This window comes from Coenobita brevimanus, chromosome 19 (genome assembly GCF_032717465.1).
Source record: "Coenobita brevimanus isolate Jiangsu-jjx chromosome 19, ASM3271746v2, whole genome shotgun sequence".
Taxonomy (NCBI): Eukaryota; Metazoa; Arthropoda; class Malacostraca; order Decapoda; family Coenobitidae; genus Coenobita; species Coenobita brevimanus.
In genome coordinates this window covers 26,800,433-26,820,684 of record NC_136972.1, presented here as the reverse complement: position 1 = coordinate 26,820,684, position 20,252 = coordinate 26,800,433, and the positions used below count along the sequence as shown (strand labels likewise).

The window sequence follows — 20,252 nt, the reverse complement described above, 5'->3', positions numbered from 1 at the left end:
AGCTGTACTTCCTGATAAGTAAAATGAGGAAGAAGAGCTTCATGGCCCCTGGAGCATCATTTTTAAAATGGCTGATGGATGAGGTGGCAATCAGAAGTAAAAATACGGTATTGAGAATTACCAACCAGTGCTCTAACTGTCATCACGATGATGACATTCAGATCACTGGTTACTCTGTTCTTCCTCTAATATATGTGGCACAGGGAACTCAGAAACAGAAAAACTGAGTATGTGTGCATTATTCCTCACCATATTATATTGGACACCCCTTGTTTCTTCTTCTCGTAGTCAGCATTGCGAGGGTGTGAAAGTGGTGTCAGGAGGCGGACAGGTCGACGCTTACGGAAGGATATGGTGGCATCCTCTTCACCTCCTTCCACCCCCAGCAGTCCACCTCGACCCTTCCCAATTCCATCCTCCTCCTCCATCTCCTCCTCCACATACTGTCGCATGAAGCTCTCACGCACCTGTTAAGAGTGATAGGTTTTTAGAAATAAAAGTGAGTGAAGGGCAAGATGCTGTTATGCCAGTAGGACTGGGGTAGTGTTTTGCATTTGGGGATGTGAGGAACCTTCTAGAAATTCAGTGTTCTGGTGTTTGCATCTGGGAGATGTGATGAGCATACTGGAGATTTCAGTGTGTCTGTTTTATTTTCTTTATATCTTACCTTATTACATGCATTATTGTGTCAGATAATGTGTGTTTTCTAATGGGCTCTTGAATGTTCTGGGCTGTACTATTGGAAGCATTTATAAAGAGATCATCCCACTGCCAAGACAGTGGAGTTTTAGTCAGTTAGCCAAGAGTGACTGAAGAAGTGAGTTGTGTTTTTCATCAGTTAACAGTCAATGAATCAGTCAAACAGTAAGACTTAATCAGCAAAGGACAGACTAGTTAAACAGTGAGTCATTAAGTTACAGTTAGTCATCTAGTGGACAAGTAGTAGTGAATGAAGGATAAAGTTAACGTGGGAGAGAAACTTCATCATATCATAATGTTAAATCTCTTGCTACACCTCACCATTCAAGGAAAGATACCAATTTTTGGCTAACTTAGAGAGAACAGAAATCAGTACCAGTATAGTTTGCTTTTAAAAAATAACAATAATAATACTGTAATAATAATAAAATAAAATACTATACTCAAAACTCAATGAAAATTTTACACCATTCAGAGAAATCAAAACTATGAAAACTTTAAACAGTTCAAACAAGGTTACATAAAACAAAATGTATATACAAACCTAGGAGTAATTGGAGTTCATTTCTCAGTTCCACAACCCAACATAAATGTGGTGGAAGGTAAACCCACAAGCTGTGCACATGAGGGGGTAATTTAGGAAAACCTCAGAGTACAGCAACACAGGGGCAACAGAACCTTCAGAAGTAAATCATAAAACATAAAAATAAGCTAGTTATCATTCCATCTATTTAAAATAACATTAAGCAAACAAAAATACATAAAACCAACAACACAAACATAATACAGTATACAACAAGAGAATAGGCTATACAGTATGTCAGAAAAAGTAACCATTAATTCTTTTTTTTTTTTAATCATGCAAATGAAAATTAACAAAAAATTAAAAGTAGAACAACAAAAATACAAAAATTGCAGCTCATACCAGCTAAAAGAAAGTGAGAATGAAATGGTATTTTTAGTATGGGCTGCAATCCTAAAAAACACAAGACTGATACTATACTGAAGCAAGGAACAATTTGTGGATCTGAATTTAGTTCAAACACTCTCTTCTAATTCTCCAAAGACCTATCAACATAAGCTGCAAACATTCCTGCTGATGTCATCACATCAGTCTTATATGAGAGCCTCTGTGAGTACCAAGTATGAATGGTATGTGTTAACGATGAAGAAAGGACATGCAGGTAAGTGACATATGGGAATACTAGGTCTCAGGGAGTAAAGTCTCTCATCTACATTAAAAAAAAAAAAAAAAAAAAAAAAGCCGACCTAACTAAGTTTCCTTCATATCATGCAACTGGAACTTGTTCCCGCTGTTCATCTCAATCTTTTCCTCATAGCTACCCAACCCACACAGCCGCCTAGACATTCTCTCTTTCTCCACTCATACCTTTGGCAGGGAAAAGTCTGATGGAACCTTGTGGAGCCTAGCCATGGTGGGTCGTGCGGGGAATTTCTCAAACACACGTAGTCTGAGAGGCAACGTTTCCTGTATGCCGGCACTTTGTTCACGCGCCTTCATCTGTTTTAGTTTCTTGAAATCCTCATCAAGTTCTAAGTTGTCCAGGATCACAGCCACAAACAGACTCAGCACAATCTGGTGGAGGGTTGATGTGGTGTTACGACATATCTTTCTGTTTGTCTACAATCTAGAGGTGTTAGTTTGGTCTGAGTTATAAGTCCGTCAGTTTATCCACTTATCTATCCATCCAGCCATCTGTACTGTAAATTATATTTACTGATGTATCTGGTGCTGGATAGGAAACTAAAGATGGCAAAGAAAGAAAGGACAATACTGTTGGAAGAAGAAAAGGAATCAAAAGGACTAACTATTTACCTATGTACCCATACTGAGATGCCTTAATTCTGGAGGAGGTGGCAATAAAATAAACAAAGCACCTCTATGTCACCCAGTCCTCCATCAGCAAGCTGCCCTTTCTCCAAATCAAACAAAATACCTGCAGACTTACCAGAGTGACAAAGAGGTGGTACAGTATGAAGTATATGGCAACCAACGGAGCAATGTTGTCAGTGGTCTCCCTCATGGTGCGTATCATGGCCTCGTCCATCACCTCCACCCAGCCCTCTTGTGTCAGAATTTGGAACATGGACATAAATGCCTGTGGAACCAATACAATGCTCTTAGTCCTGTCAATATTATGGTACAGTACAAACTCCTAAATCTGTACATCTGATTTCCAAACACCTCCACTTTCCAAATTATTTTTTCAAGCTATAGAGGGGTGTTGATATCACATTTCCCCATAAAATCTATCTATCTATATAGCCCGACACCCTAATCCCGCAAAGGGTGGCCGCAGACAAAACGCCTCCAAGTCACTCTGTCACCCACCATTTGTCTACCCTCCCCCAAACTCACCCCCCCCTCCCTCATATACTTCTCAACTCCATCCCTCCACCTCATCCTCGGTCTACCCCTCCCTCTCCCTCCCTCCACCTCACCTACATACACCCTCTTAGTCAGTCTTTCATTCTCCATTCTCTCCACATGTCCAAATGCATATTTTAAGACAAAGTTCTTTTGTTGACAGGTATATGAGCAGATGATAAATATTTAATGCAAGGTACAGTATTTCATTGTACTTACAGTTCACATTGCTCTAGGCTTTTTATTACATAAGTTCCACATAGGCTAGTCATTACTGTATTATGATTCTACTTTTCAAAATATTTCACTTTCCATATAGACTTTGGAACCAACTTGGATTACCTCATTATTTTCACACCTTAGGATGAGGTGAAACAGGAAAAAATAAAACACAATAAAGGTGTGAATGCTTGGGGTATGGTTGCAAGGCAGATCAAAAAAGACCTGGGACGAGATCATACAGTGTGACCTCAGGGATGTGAGACTGAACAGGGAGGCTGCTACAGATTGAGCAGCATGGACTGCCATCATTAGGCAACCAAGGCTAACATGTCCAAGCATGCTAGAGCCTTTATGAACAAAAAGAAACAGAACAAAATGAAAGAGCTATGGTAATAAATAGCATGCCACTGAAATGGGACACACACTCATTCACTCACAATTCAGGTCCCCATAATCCTGACCACCACTGCACTGCAGCTACTGTAAGTCCTTTACATTTCATTCAGTATTAACCTTCCTCTGTAAAATTATGTCTTTATTCTCTCCAGCAAGGAAAGTATGTTTTCATCCCTGTCTGTTTGTTTGTCTGTTAGCAAGATTACTCAAAAACTGAAAGATAGATTTGGAACAAATTTGGTGGGTAGATAGCCCATGTCCCAGGGAACAATCAATTAACTTTTGGGATCGATCCGGATCGTATTACAGATTCTGGATCCACAAAACACTTTTTGCAAAACCCTAATCAGTTATGAGAAACCCAGATCTATTATGAAGAGAGGTTTGGAAATTATGCTGCCCTTGCTAGAGTGATGAACTCCACTGAGTACCCCTCTAGTTTCATCCTTGCTATCTCTAGGCTACTTTATGAAGCATAAGGGAGATTTTCATATATCAAAGGTTAAAGGCATGCTCCACTGACATTCTATAATGATGAAGCCTATTCTATTTTACTTTTAATACTGCCAGGCAAATATGGTTCATCCTGGGAAGAACTCTCACTCAACCTCTGGACACAGAAAGGTTTCCAAATGACGTGGACGACTGTCTGCCATCAATTAAAGTAAAATCCCCAAGTTGTTAATGGTACTGAAATATAATATATTCAACATATCATCACCCTTTACCACCCTGGGGTGGTGTGAAGGAGGGTCCACAGAGCCAGAAAAAAACTAACAATGAGGTACTACCCAAAGTTTGCCCAACTTAATGCACCACACTCTTACTCACTCACCACTCATGCCCCCAGAGTCCTGGCTCCATCTAAGAGGTTCTAAACTTATTTCACATGTAGCTTCACATTCACCTATCTTACAACAACATAAAAACTGTTAAGTAAAACACCAAACTTCCATCACCAACCTGGGCGAATGTCTCAAACTTCTCATACTGTGCAATGAAACAGAAGAGCTGCATGGATATTGATGATGCAATGAGGAGGAGGCACATGGTGAACAGGATGAGGCTGCCCAGCTTCTTACCCGGACCAAAGATCTTGTACACAAAGTCTTCCAGGATGGGCGACGCTTTGATCAGACGTACGATTCTCAACACCTGCAGGGAGGGTTGAGTTTTTATTGTGATTTTACTGGCATGACAACCAATACAATGAAATGACACTTGAACTATCCAAAATGTACTGAACTGGCACCCAATCTACCCTAATCCCCACCACCTGACCCCAAATGAAGCGAAAGTCGGTGGAAAATACTGTGTTACGAATGGGTTTGTTATGAGTCCCGAGTGTGTTGTTACCTCACCAAACTTGATAATAACCTAACCAAGCCTAATCTGAGAAAATGGACTCTAACATAACATAACCTCATGTTAATTAACCCAACCAAATATAACCTAACCTCATAATGACCTAACCCAACCTAACCTCAAAATAAGTAAACCCCACACTAAACAGCCACTCTATTTAGTGAGTGGTTTTGTGGGTACTCTACAGTATAACTGGTTGGAAAAGGATGTGACTTACCTGTTACAGTTCAAATTGTAGAGGTGGCCAGAGCGAATATTATTTATTTATCTATTTATTTTTTCAAGGATGTTAAATGCAACCACGTAATAGGTTGGTCTACTATCCTTAAATGTTCTGGACTATGGTACCCTAGCCTTAGGCCCCTATGCTTCAAAGGTGGGGAAATATTAGACTAGTTGCTGTTACCTACTGACCTGGAAATAGGTAAAAGATGTCATGAAGAGGTCTGGTATGAGCCTGAGGGTGGTGCCGATGGCTAGGAGTAGCTCAAATTTATGGATGCTGAGCCGCCAGTACCCTCGCAGACCCAGACACCACATCTTGAACACCACCTCCAGGTTGAAGAACATTGTGTATCCAACCTGAACAACAAGAACATAACCATCAGACCTGAACAACATTGTGAAGCTAGAGTAGCAGTTAACTGAATAACATGAGATTGATTGGATGATGAAAGAAAGAATGAATGTAAATCTGAAATCCAGTAATTACACTGGGACTGTGCATTTACACACTCTATTTTGGGTCATGCCAAATGATATTCAAGTATGGGATGATCCTTTCAGTCGAATATTTACATAGCAGTTTGGAATGTCAATCATAATCTTGACTGAAAACAATGAAAACTTAATCTGCATGGTATAAAAAAAAAATACTCTTACACTTAAAATTATGAAAACTGCATCTGATCTACAACAAATAATAAACTGTATTCCTTGTTCATGGTTAACAGAACAAGAGCCAACCTCATCTCACATGAAATATGGTAAGTGTTTAAGAATGAGAATGACACTAAAACTCTTCAAACACTCAAACATGAACACCACCATGTTTCATTCTGTTAAGATGTAATACAAAAGAACACAACAACAAGGTCATGTTACACTCAAATATGCAGACCACCACCTCACCTCAATGTAATAGTAGTGCTCATAGAACTCCTCACGGCTGCGACCATCATGCTTGAATGAGAGTGACGCAGCAGCAACAGCGTTGGTGACAATGGCTGCCATAATCAGCATGTAGTAGCCAGCACTGACCACCACACGCATGCAAAACTCCGGTGCCCACCCACGCGGTTTGTTGCCATCTACATGTACCAGCTTCCATCCAAGGTCATCTCCAGACAATACCTGGGAAAGAAGAAATGGTATCTATTTATCTATCTATTGCCATATATCGTAATCCTGTAGAGGATGGCCACAAACAAATTGCCTCCATGTCACCCAGTCCTCTGCCATTACACTGCCCTCCCTCCAGCTCACACTTCCCTTCCTCATAATTATCTCTATCTGCCCCATCCCTCCACTTTATCCCCAGTCTCCCCCTCCCTCTCCCCTCTCCACCTTTCTGACATACACTTTTCTACTCAGTCTCTCACTCTCCATCCTCTCAATATGGCCAAACCATCTCAGAGTACAGGTAGTTCTCTTGATGTTTTCAATCACATCCACATCTACACCACAATTCACCTTTACTTCCTCAACTGTCTTTCTGTCTATCCATGTTAATTCTATATGCTCCCTTCAAATCACTTTATTTTACTCCTGGTGCCTCTCAATGCTGTTATTCATCTTAGGCAAGTCTTCCAAACATGACCATACCTGTGTAATCATCTCCTGCTCAATATGGACTCTGATTAACCCAAATTTGATGAAATTACACGCGCATACTGCCGATGGAAAAGGATGTCAAGTGGCTTATAATGAGCATCAACTTTATACTCGTAAATAAACAGTAAGAAAATTAAGTACAGTATGACCAACTTGTGTGATAGTTTCTTGCTGAATATGGCTTCTGATGCCCCAAATCTGCTGGAACTGTACTCGCATCTCATTGAAGGTCTCAGTGATGACAGCAATGAAAACATTCTTGACCAGCCATGAGAGGAAGAATATCATGGTGGTGAAGAAGAAGGTTGCCCGCCACCCTGGGAGTGAATCAATGGCACGGTACATGATGAACACCCAACCTTCCTGTGATGCTGCCTGGTACACGGTGAAGATGCTCGTACCTGCAAAAAAATATGTATGAACATTACAGTTTGTTTTTTACTAACTTCACAGGGTTCTCCCATCCCTTTTCAGTTTCATTAATGGCCAAGCGTGATCAGGCTGGAGAGTCAATATAATTAATTGGCAACCACAGGCGGGACTGGGTGTATTGGTATTGTGATAAGAAGAAGTAGATTGAGATGGTTTGGGCATGTGGAGAGGAAGGGAGATGATAACTGGGTGCAGAAAGTGAGAAGTGTTAATGTTAGGGGTAGGGTTGAGAGAGGTAGACTGAAAAAGACCTGGGATAAGGTCACTGAGTGTCACTGCAGGGATAAGGGACTGAACAGGGAAGCTTCCAGAGATCGAGCAGCATGGAGAGCCCCCATCAGGTGACCAAGGCATACAAGCATGTTGGAGCCTTCAAAAACGAAATGAAATGAAACAAAGACTCACTCTTACCCCATAACTAAGTTTCACCAAACTTCATGCAACCACAACTTAATATTGTCTGATTCATAACCATAGACACTCATTCTTCTCATAACTAAATCTCCATCAAACATCCTACAATCACAATTTAGTATTAAAGATGTAAGAGTGCCTCAGTTCTCTCAGATAAAAACAAAATGAATACTGTATAAGCTCCCTGACTGATTTCTATGGGGTGTATGCTCTTCAGCTTATGAGGCTCCCTTGTCACCTTTTAGTGATATCTTTTGCAGAGTTCCCAGGAGAGACTTTTGAACTGGTGGGATAAGATATTGCAGCCTAGCCCCAGGCCCCTACATTTCTGTTTCTATGGGGCATGATAGGACTTGATGACAATAACAACAACAACAACAATGATGATGATGTATAAAATCATCTGGTAACAGTAATTGTTTCTGCTTTTGTTGTTGTGGTGGTGGTGGTCCCAGGATCATCTGAATGTGAACCTACTTGGCTGCAGGCTAAATTTACCCTTAATCTGCAGTCCCCCATGCTCTTACAGGGGGACAGTGAAAGAGATAAGGAATGAATGTATAACTAGACAATGGAGCTGCCCAGTTCTAGTACTGCCACCATGTGAAGGTGTCCCTTTCCAGCACCAGTAGCAGAAATAAAATATACTGACATCTGAACACAGAAGGGGTTAAATGGAAGATGTCATGTTACACAGCCTCACCAAAACTGTTAAAGCCACTGACATTCTCTATGAGGCTGAGAGCCACACACTTCACATCAAAGGACCAAACAGAAGACTCGCTTCTGCAAAACAACTTTTCTTTCTTTTTTTTTTTTTTTTTAATTACCTTCAGAGAGTTACACTGATCTTGGGGGGTACCTCTCAGTGAACGGGTTGGTGAAGGGTAAATTTATTCCCTTCAGTCAAGCAGTGGGAGCTAAACCAAATGCAAAAATTACTAAAGCCTATGGTTTTGGTGGGGGATGTCTTCATGTGGTGACACTTCCATGACCAGCCAGTGTAGCTGCCTGATTATATAAATGTCCCTCAGTACCTTCCCCATTCCCCAAAGGAGGATGGTGAGCTGCAGATGAGCAACTTCATTCTGCAGTCCACCAGTTTCACATTTCAGATGAGCATGCTACTAAAACAACAAATGCTGCTACTACTACTACTACTACTACTACTGCTACTGTGTTACTACTGAAGCCTTACCAAAATTGTTGAATCCGTTGAAGCCGCTGACATTGCTGGTGAGGTCCAGCGCCACACACTTCATGCCGGTGGGACACTGGTACCCGGAGTCTCTCTCAGTGGAACAGAACGTGTCTGGAACTGCCAGGCTGCTCAGGCTGATGTTGCTGATGTTACTGTGGAGTTGTGGGGAGGATATGTTAATTTTTTTCTTTTCAATGCAAGATGGAAGGAACCAAAGGCTGGAAGCCTACAAGATTGTTCCCTCCAAGAAAAAATAAAAATAAGATAACAGAGCCAAATTCAAGATCTGTTCATTTTGAGATGCCTGGACACATTGCATTTAAAAGACTGGAGGTCATAGGCAGTAGGAAATAGACAAAGGAAGGCAGTTCTAGAGTGGAATTCTGTTGCTGGTGTTGTTGCTTCATCCTGGTCTGTCTGGCCATGCAGACCCATCAACCACTGGGAAGCAACTGCTTCTCTGGGGCTGTCCTACAGATACAGTATGCCACCCAAACTGTGTAAAGAACTGGCATCCTCTTGTGACAGACAGTACCTCATCAGGGTCCTTCTCCATGGCAAAGTGCTAGGAAATATGAGGAAGTTTGGCTACTGGGTGAATGCCACAGATGCTTCACTCCAGCCAGGGTATAGCGCACCACCATATGATGGCTCCTCATCAGTGCCAGTGGAGTTCTGTATGGTTTAGGTATTCAATGACTTATTTACATACTTCTGAATCTGAAGATGCTCTCCAGGTTACACAAATTTCAACTGCAGGGAAGACTCTTGGAATGTGCTCCACATTTCAACTGCAGGGAAGACTCTTGCAATGTGCTCCACATCTTTATTTGTATTTGAGCACTCTGAGGAAAATATATATTTCTTCACTCCTACTGTACATATCATTTGCTTACTTACTGTCATAAAGTGAAGAGAATTCTTACATAGTTGTGGTTAGCATCTGTGTTCAATGAGCAGGTGTATGTACTAGGGTAACTTGTATTTATGCCTATTAAGACTTCTGCAGTCTCCATGAATTAATCCTTTCTGTAACCCAGAGAAATGTCAATATTCTATTTATTCATTTATTCATTCAGCTATTTTTTATCTACACCAACTTCTTGCTATTAAGCCACCCTTACTGACACACAAAAAATGGTAACTTAGAACAAAGATTCTCTGAAGTGAAAAGATGGAAAAATGGGACTAGAAATACACTGTGAAGTAATGAAAGGTTGGATTAACTGGGTGTGATGATAACCAGCTTGTTTTCATCTGATGGAATTAGGCCACTCTCCCAATTTGACTAGTGAATTTCATTTACTCTTAGTTATGATGCTAGAATGAGTCTCCTTGGTTACTATTCAAGTCAACCCCTCCCCAAACTGACTACACAAGGCAATAAAGTGAGCTGAATGGGATTTGGGATCTATATCAGGTGAAAAGAAGGGATCTATACCACGTGAAAAGAAAAGGACCATACGAATGATAATGTTAAACTCACTCTCCCACGGTATCGTTCTTCACACAGTGGTTGCGCAGTTCTCCAAACAGCTGAACACCTAGCAGACCATACAACGACATGAAGAACAGGAAGAACAGAGTTACATTGTAGATCTGCTGGCTGGAACGTCTGAAGTAAAGGCAAATATACGCAGTTATAGTATACAGGTAGAGAAATAGACAGACATGACACACAGACAGCTAGACAGACAGGCAGACAGACTGATAAGACAGACAAAGAGGGGTACAGACAGAGACAGACAGACACATAAATAGAGGGACAGATAGATAGATACACATAAACAGAGACAGACAGATAGACAGAGAGGCATGAATAGACAGGTAGACAGTAGAACAATTAAAGCATAAATAAGGAATACACTACATATTCAATGCACCATCCACTCAGAAATAATGGTACTGTATTTCCAACCCTTTATCCATCCATCATAATCTCATATTGCCTCATGAGTATAGGGCTCCAAGGCTACAGTATTCAATCCACACATATTTAAGGTAAAGGTGGCCAGTCCCTTTTCCCTGAGCTGCATTGAGCTATAAATGCAACCAAAATCATCCACTGCAAAACCACACATCACCTGAGTATGATACTTTTTGAAGCAATGGTACAAACTGTATATGGAGAAAACACACACACACACACATAAACACACACACACACACACACACACACACACACACACACACATTGCAACACTGGTCATAAACCTACTACACACACTAAGTCCGTTCCTGGGTACAGTGAACTTAAGGAACAATAAAAAATAAATAAATAACAACAATAATAACTAACCATAAAAACAATGTAAAACAATACTTACAGAAGAACACTCTACATGAACATACTTAATTATCTGCTTGATTTAGTCCTTGGGTATGAAGAACTTGAAAAAGAAACTAACATAATCCTAGAAAACTCATCCTGAACTAGAGAATACTATACTGTACATGAACATACTGATGATCTGCTTAACTGTTCTTGGGCATGGAGAACTTGAGGAGAAATAAAATAATATTTCTAGACCATTCATCATGAACTATACCACGCTTACAGAATACTCTACATGAACCTGATAATCTGCTTGAGTCTGCTCTTGGACATGGAGAACTTAAGAAAATAAGTAAATAATGAACAATAACAGTATTAATAACAACAAAAATAATTCTAAAACACTCCACATGAACATACTTGATGATCTGCTTGAGTCTGTTCTTGGGCATGGAGAACTTCAAGAAGATGCGTATGAGCCTGACAACAATGAGGGGCCTTGGGGCACGCAGGACAGAGAGGTAGGAGTGTTGGCCCACCCAATCACACATCTCAAACACCTGCAGGATCACTGACACCCAAAGGAAGAACACCATGCTGGCGTCATACTGGCACCACCGGTCTTTGAGGTATGGCACTTCACCCTGCCAACAAGAAAGCCAGGCACACCTAGATTAACTCCCTGGCCTCTTAGGATTTAATGCATGCAGGGTGATACATACCATGTCTAGATTATACTCATTATACTTTTTTATGTCCTAACTGCTCCGGCCAAAAAAAACTGCATACATGTTACTACATGTATAGTCATGCTGTTTTCAATTGAAAAATATTCCTAACCCCATTTAGCTTGCTTAATAGGGGAGGGTTGGCCAATTGTGTTCTGCCCTTGGTCTTCGTTTCCTTTACAGTTCCTTTTAATCACAGCAGTCTCTCTCTGCTCCCAGGCTTTGTGTAGTAATCCTTTCCGTTCAACAATTCTGCTTTGGTGAGTGGAATTACATTTCATCATTTTCTCTGCCTGTGATTTAAATAATGTATGCATATTAATGGACTGTTTTTACATTTGTATTTTATTTCTACTGTTATATTTTGGACTGGAAAAGGATGGACAGCTGTTCAAGGGTGCCTGGCTACCTCCTCTGGTCTCCTCATGGGATACCATTCTCCATCCTTGCATGGGGTGCCAGGCTGCTCCATGCTAGACCCTTGCTGTTGTGACTCAGGACACAAAGTCTGCCAATCTGGACACCCTCATCACTGCATCCTATAGACTGTTAGTCTAGTCTTGCTGGCATCACATCCAGCACATAGTCATTCCATTCCCACCTTAGAAACCATGTCTCTCCAGCCAGTGTTTTTTAGTTGGTGTCAGGAGGATGTCAACCTCTGTCAAGGGGAGTATTCACTACATTCTAAGGTCATGTTTACACCACATGCTTGTTGGCATGGGAGAATGCAGGCAGTAGTTCTTTATTACAGTAATTCATAGAAGTGAACACCACTGGGTGGGGGTGGGAGTTTTGCATCATTGTAACCCATACTGGTAGTCCCATTGGATGCAAGAAAGTACAGGCAAGAACTTTTATGGGTTTCAGCGATGCAGAACTGCTCACACCAGCATGCACTTGGTGTGGACATGGCCTACAGTATTTCACCTTATGCGTCCGGTTAATATCTGTAGTAACACTCATGTCTTATCAACTGGAGCAATTAGGATATAAGTGAGTCTAATCTACACACAATATGAATTAGTTACTCTGAGGGCACTAAATCCTTTCAGCCAGTAAATGGAGGATTTTGTTCTAATACCCATCATTTTTACCTTAGGAGAGACACTTCAATTCAAAGTCTCTCCTAAACTGAATAAAATCATCCAGGAAAAATGTCTTTGGCCTGAAGACATCTAATATTCTTGCTAACTCCAGGACAACTTCATTCAACTTAGGAGAGACTTCTTCAAATTAGTGGGGTTAGAGATACGGCCTTTGCTATCCTCTCACTCCAACGGCATTCCAAAACTGAATAAAACCATCCAGTGGTTTAAAAAAAAAAAAAAAAAATGAGGTGAAGTGGTTGCCCTTTTAGCATAAGATTTTTTTTTATTACTATATTAAAAAAAAACAATGGACTTTTTCTTCAGAGTATGGGCTATGGCTGGCAGTGAAGAGATTAAAGAAGGTTTGGAAAGTCTCTACTAAGGTGAATAAAATCATCAGGTAGTAACAAGAACAAAATACAAAAGGCACCACCATACTGGGGTGGTTAAAGGAGAGAATCATATTGATGGTATAAGAATGCTGAGATATTCAAACATATTCAGAGGATATCCAAAACATATGCAGTTTAAAGACACAGACTATTACAAGTGTCAACCCATACTGTACCATAAGTGGGAACAATTTACAGTCAATTACAGTACAAGGTCTATTTAGATATACATCTGACTCATTGCTTACTATAATAGAGTTAAAAAAAACATTACTGACAGAGCACTAAATATTTCACAGCCTTCCAACTTGTGTATATGTTTTCCATCTATAATAATCCTGAGGCCAATTTATCTCTTTGGTTGGAGTGCTTCCTTCAGCAAAATAAAATCTTGCAACAACCAAAATTTTGTTCTGAAGTGACTTAGCTGTCCTCCAAAGAATAAGTACGCAATGAATCAGATAATGTACAAGCAACCTGGTGATTCAAAAGGCATAATACTGTACATTATTTACAAAAAAACACAAAGAACACACATTGGCGTCTCTTTGGCACCACGAGTCCTTCGGGTTTGGCAAGTCAATGAGGGTAGGAGAAAACTGCAGATAAGAGGAGGCTGAATAATAAGATCCATGATGCACAAGATAATAGAGATAAAAAGTAGATTAAAATCAGATCTACAGTACAGTGCATTAACCTCTTCAATCCAATGACAGATATTTATATTCTACTCTTGCTAACTACAGATGTTTTTCTTCATCTATGGAAAGATCTCTTGTGCTGGAAGGGTTAATGATGGCAATATTCAACCCTTCTAGTCAACAGTCTTTCCCAACCTAAATAAAATCATCATAAGGTAGCAAAAATAAACCAATAAAGATGTCACCATACCAAAGGGGTTAAGAGTGAACAGACATGGTAGGAAATATGTAAACAGTTCTACGCTTAGTAAGAGAGAACAGATCTACTATATGATACCAGGACATTCCCGGAGTAGGGATGGAAAGGCAGGATGAAGAACATGCTGAGTCCACCCTGGTCTAGCATAAAAATCCCCGTTGCTGTGGAAATTCATATTCAGAAAAACTACAATGGACCCTTGATTTGTTGATAGTCATGATATACTGAGAAGGCTGTGATGGTTATGACAAAGTTATGGCATCAATTTAATACTTTAGTTCCTTCTGACTTACATAATGTAAAAAAAGAAAGAAAGAAAAAAGCATAATCACACACAGATCATACACAACCACACAGAAAAGAAATTTAAGAGTCTATACGTGCTGTTAAATTATGAACTATTTGTGATTTTGGGGATTAGTTTTGTAACAAATCATCATTTTACCAAACCATCCTCTGTGATTGGCAAATAGATTACACTGCCATCAGACAGTGTCAGTTTGGAGACCTGCTATGTACAGTTTACTAGATTGACAATTTATGTTCATCCTAAAATTAGTCAATACCCTGTACCTAAACCCCAGTCATGCCATGCATCATTATCATCAGTCTACAAAAAACATCCATAATGGTAATAAGGAAACACCCATAATGGTGAACAAAATTCCACTTCAAACAATACTGGCAAAAACTGCTGATCACCAAAGTGGATGATTAGAGAAGGGTCGCACAGTCGCTGAAAATAGTTATAAACTTTTCATCTGCACATGTTTTACTTTTTTCTTCTCTTTCAGTATTATCTTCTTTTCATCAGCCTATGTGGGTTTTTTCTCATTCAATAAAATCTTCTATTCATCTGGCTATGTGGGTAAATTCTCACAACCTTAATCCACCAGTTACACCAAGGGTCCACTGTGCACATTAAATAGAGGCATAAGTGCATAATGTGAAGGAGTCAGGGAGAGTTAGGAAGGACGCCATGCTTGCTTGCTTCATTCCAGCAACATCCGTCCTTCACGTACGGTATGGTATCTTGCCCTAGGAGGGGAGAGGAGAGGGGTAGGAGTGTAAACAAAAAAGATTCCAAATTCACAGACCAATCATAATAAAATCCAGGGCCCATATTCACACACAAACTTTCTATCAATTCCCTGTTGTGACTAAGCCTTGTTTTTGCCACATTAACAGTACTCCAGAATAACTTCTCACTAAGCATGTTCTTGACTTTGAGCAATCATAATCTGTGCGACAACTTAAATTTTAACCAGTTTATGGTATACAAAGAAAATGTATTCTGTATCTATGCACTGATACCTTGAAATTGGCAAAATCATATCTAAGAGACACTTTAAATCACCTGCGAAGTGACATCACACTGCTCCTTAGTGATTATTTTTCTCCCCCTAGTAAAAAAGTTCTTAAAAATCAATCACAACATGTCACTCAGGAGTGCTGAACTGCCATCCTCCCATTAGTGCCGCACATAAGTATCAGAAAAAAATGGTAACACCTATAATAAAACCTTATTTTCCAAACCTGGTATTTGAGACTGTAGAGTAATTACAGACCAAATGAGGGAAAATGTCAAATATAATTTTATCATGTTTGTTATGTGTGTGTCTTCCCCAGTCCCTTGTACTTCCTGCAGACATAAATTTTAATTCCGACTGTGAGCCTGTCTGTGACTATGTACCCTGGAGCGGAGCAAGAGACAGACAGTGAAGTTCGTTCAAGTCACATTCACAAACAGACCCACAATGAATATGTCTTGTACCTTAGAAAAAATGATTTTCCTCTGTAGTATTTCATTTTGCACAAAAAACAAAAGACCTGAGAGCACCCTCCATCTTCCTTGTCCTTTTAGCAAAAACAACAATATCCATGAAGAACAAGAATACATTTATCTCATCTTTTTTGACAAAACAGCTATGACAGGGAGTTTAACCGCAAGTCTGTTTGTGAATCTAGGTCTAGGATATAGCAAGAGTGGAATCAATGGCAGACAGTGAAATTGTTACAACCCTTTCAGCCTGATGATGTCTATTGCTTTATTCTTGTTACCATCAAGTGATTTTATTTGTCTTAAGGGAAATACATCATCATCGTTATCTAATCCTGTGTTGCCCAGGGCTGGGCAAGTTGGTCCTGACATATGAGATGAGACTAACCAGCCTCACTCAACCCTGATGGTCAAAAAATCCCTCCTTCAGTTTAGGAAGGACCTCTCAGTGTGAGCTTAAGAAAATTTACTCATAGTAAAGGGGTTACTGGTTCATATCTATCACTAACCACTCCAGTTGATAGGCAACACCTATCACACTGGAGGGATTGACAATGGCAACATCAAGCCTCTCAAGTTTTCTCTCTTCTTCTAAGACCGGAGAGTTGAGTGTGTATATATAACCCCCCTTAAGTCTGAAAAATCTCCCTTAAGCAGCATGAAATCAGCTGAGGGTGGGAAGAATAAGCCATAAAGGACACTGCCAGTACTTAAAAGGGCCAAATGAGTTAGCCTGAGACTACTGATGAGTGGAGAGATAGAGAGAAAAAGCGTGATAAAATGTGGTTACTGTACTGTACATGTTGGATGGTGACAGGTGGAGGGATGGTGTGTTGTGTCAGGATAAGGCAGCAAGGGGGTCTTTTTGCCACCGCCACAACACAGGGTTTCCTTCGGTACTGCGTGAGGGTACAGACAAATCCACACCATCAAACCCAAAGCAGTGTAAAAGAACGTACAAAGCGGAGGTTAAGAAAGTAAGTAGCTAAGTCCTAGTTATATGTCGTGGTCCAACATATCACATTTTCCTTACAACCAGTATTGTAATTTGGGAGGAAAATGGCCAATACATTTTATAAGTAGGAAAAAAAAATTAATGGGGACTTAATGGGAAAATGAACATCAAAATAAACAACCCATAACAAAGACTATCTGTACTCTTGGAATGAGAAGCTGCAGATAAAGTGACATATAATGACAGTAAGAGGTGGGGTAAAGCTTAATGATATAATCGTAACAACACATTACAACTCCGATTATCCATAACTGATTAAGTCTTCAACAAGACAGTTCTCTCTTTGGCTAAAAAAAAAGAAAAAAAAAGAAAAAGAAAAAAAAAAAAAAGATGCTATATTACTGAGGAGCCAAGCTAAATCCAGAGTGGTCCAATAATAGCACACCACTAGAAACTCACCCAGTGGCATCTTACATGTTGCAGGGATGGATCATTGTGCTGGTGTGGGTGTACCAGCCGGAGCAGGAAATGAGTGTATGATGGTGGGTAAAATTTGATAACACTGAGCCATTACTATAACACACGAAAAACTGCCTGACCAGCACAAGGGAAGAGAGGCATTATATGTGGATCACCCAGTATTATGCGAGACTCTTCCCACTTCAATCTCCTCAGTCTGATGACATATTTTCTTTTATTCTTGCTCCTACCAGAGAATTTTCTTTATACCCTACTCACTTCACCATGGCATAAAAATGCCACCTCTAAAGGAAGAATGCTGAGCGATAACATGAGACTACCACTAGAATATGGTGCTAGTAACAAAGAAGCATTTTAGAAAGGATGTAGAACCTTAATTCATACTCTGTTCATTTTAATCAAGCTTAAAACTGCCACCTCTCTACCTGGAATGCTGAGCTGAAGAAAGAGATTAATACTACAATCCGAGTAACAATGAAGTGCTTTAGACAGGTTTGACTTATTCTGCCACTGAGTCAAGGTAAACAGGCTGCAAAGATGACAATCTCCACCAAGTCAAAATGAATGAACTACAGTTTCACTGGAGACAAACTTATAATGAATGAGTTAATGAATACTATATCTAAACCTTCCTATGGGCCACCTGTGAGTTTTGGCCTACGTGGAAGCTGAAAATATTGACACTGATAACTTAGTATAATTGGCACAAACTTTTTTTCTTTTTAATAACAGAACAGAGGAAGGAAAAACAAATGAATAAAAAAAAAAATAATCCATACACCAGATTACTGGTGTTCTCCATTCATAAAATATCTGTAACAGCTGGACTTGAACAGCTATAGGTTGAAGTTTGGAGGGAAACAACTCTGTGTTTAAAGTAGAAAGATACTGTGTGAAAATTGCTTTACCATTACATCAAGTACTTGCTGAACAATGCTATGACTCCATTTTGCTGTAAATAAGAAGAGTACAATACTTACACACAGTGCTTATCAGGTATCACAGTTTGATGTATCCTTATAACTAAACTTTAACAACTCAGTACTTCCGCTGTTGAAGAGGGACGTCTTCCTGTATTGGTACTGATTTAACTGAGGCGATTCACTGCCCAGTTATACAAATGACTCTCATCTCCCTCCCTGATCCCTAAAAGGAGCATGGTGGACTGCTAGAAAAATGCAACTTTGGCCTGCATTCCACTGGGTTCAAATTATAGATAAACCTGGGGCTACAGCTCCTAGTAATACTTCCATTCTCATTAGGCAGGTACCTATTTTCATGTTATCTGTATCATCACTTAACTTCTTTTAACTAAGGTCAATATGTTTTCCATCCATCCATCCATCATCCAATCCTACGTTGCCCCATGAGGAACATAGGAGCCCGGGGCTAGGAAAGTTGGTCCTGGCATTTAACCCTTTAACCGCGGGTGTCATTCCAGAATGACGTTGCAAAAACTGGACCAAACCGCGGGTGTCATTCTCGAATGTTTGTGAATATTTTGAATACCCCGCATTTTTTCCGTGCGCCAATTGTTTCAAGGGAGAGTAGCTATTAAGTTCTTTCACTCCAGCCGACCCCCACCTCCCTCTTCCCCCCCCTGGGGCCCCACCTCCCACCCCCTGGGCCCCCCACCCCACCCCTGACCAAGCGCGCATCAGTATCTGTCCAGCTGTGTGAGTGACAACACATGTTGATGTGGCAGTGAAGTGCAGGCAATTACAGTGCCTTTTACCTGTCTCAGTGAACACAGAGTGGGTGTTTATCGTTTGTGCAGTGTTCATATATGTTTATAGTATTATTATCAGAATGTGATTGGCATTTGGTAATGGTGTGTGAGCGAAAAATAGTGATTACAACACCGCTGATGTGGCAGTGAAGTGCAGGCAATTACAGTGCCTTTTACCTGCCTCAGTGAACACAGAGTGGGTGTTTATCGTATGTGCAGTGTTCATATATGTTTATAGTATTATTATCAGAATGGGGTTGGCATTTGGTAATGGTGTGTGAGCGAAAAATAGTGATTACAACACCGCTGATGTGGCAGTGAAGTGCAGGTAATTACAGTGCCTTTTACCTGCCTCAGTGAACACAGAGTGGGTGTTTATCGTATGTGCAGTGTTCATATATGTTTATAGTATTATTATCAGAATGAGGTTGGCATTTGGTAATGGTGTATGAGCGAAGGTAATGATGTGTGAGCGAAAAATAGTGGTTTTACACCCCTCACTTCTAACGGCACTGCCCGTCCTGTGAAAGTCAACGAAGTCATGAAACCTACATCAATGGAAAGCTGAAGGTTAGTACTTTCTAATGGTACCTTATTTTTTTCTCTAGCTTTATTCTGTGCAGAGTTATTAAGGTTAAAAGGTTTGTTTACATTTGGCTGAAACCCCCGCGGGAGAGGACAGTCAGACCAAAACAATACCCGCGGTTAAAGGGTTAAGATGAGAGTGACCAGCCTCACTCATCCCTGAGTGGCATTATGTAAGCAATAAACTCCAACCATCCCTTGGATATAAACCTTCACCGGCTCAATCCGATTGGAGCACCTTTATTACCCACTAAACCACCAGGAGCCAAAATTTGGTTATATGGTTACCACCCAGCATAGTAAATGGTTTCCTGGTGTACAGGAAACCATTTGGCTTGTCACTCAGTGTAGAGTCACCCACAGGCAGAAGAACGAGGAAAGAATGA

The 20,252-nt window shown here is 40.3% G+C and overlaps 1 protein-coding gene across 1 annotated transcript in view; it reads right to left on the bottom strand.

The window, feature by feature from the left end:
• The window catches only part of na (sodium leak channel non-selective protein na), a 48,804-nt gene that overhangs the window by 22,244 nt on the left and 6,308 nt on the right, over positions 1-20,252 (bottom strand). The window contains exons 4-13 of the mRNA XM_080266194.1: positions 11,647-11,870; positions 10,438-10,566; positions 8,949-9,094; positions 7,058-7,305; positions 6,203-6,424; positions 5,486-5,653; positions 4,670-4,861; positions 2,670-2,819; positions 2,090-2,296; positions 250-467 (exon numbers count right to left, since the gene is read on the bottom strand). Of these exons, the coding sequence (XP_080122320.1) occupies positions 250-467; positions 2,090-2,296; positions 2,670-2,819; positions 4,670-4,861; positions 5,486-5,653; positions 6,203-6,424; positions 7,058-7,305; positions 8,949-9,094; positions 10,438-10,566; positions 11,647-11,870 (1,904 nt within the window). The remainder of the gene's footprint in view (positions 1-249; positions 468-2,089; positions 2,297-2,669; positions 2,820-4,669; positions 4,862-5,485; positions 5,654-6,202; positions 6,425-7,057; positions 7,306-8,948; positions 9,095-10,437; positions 10,567-11,646; positions 11,871-20,252) is intronic.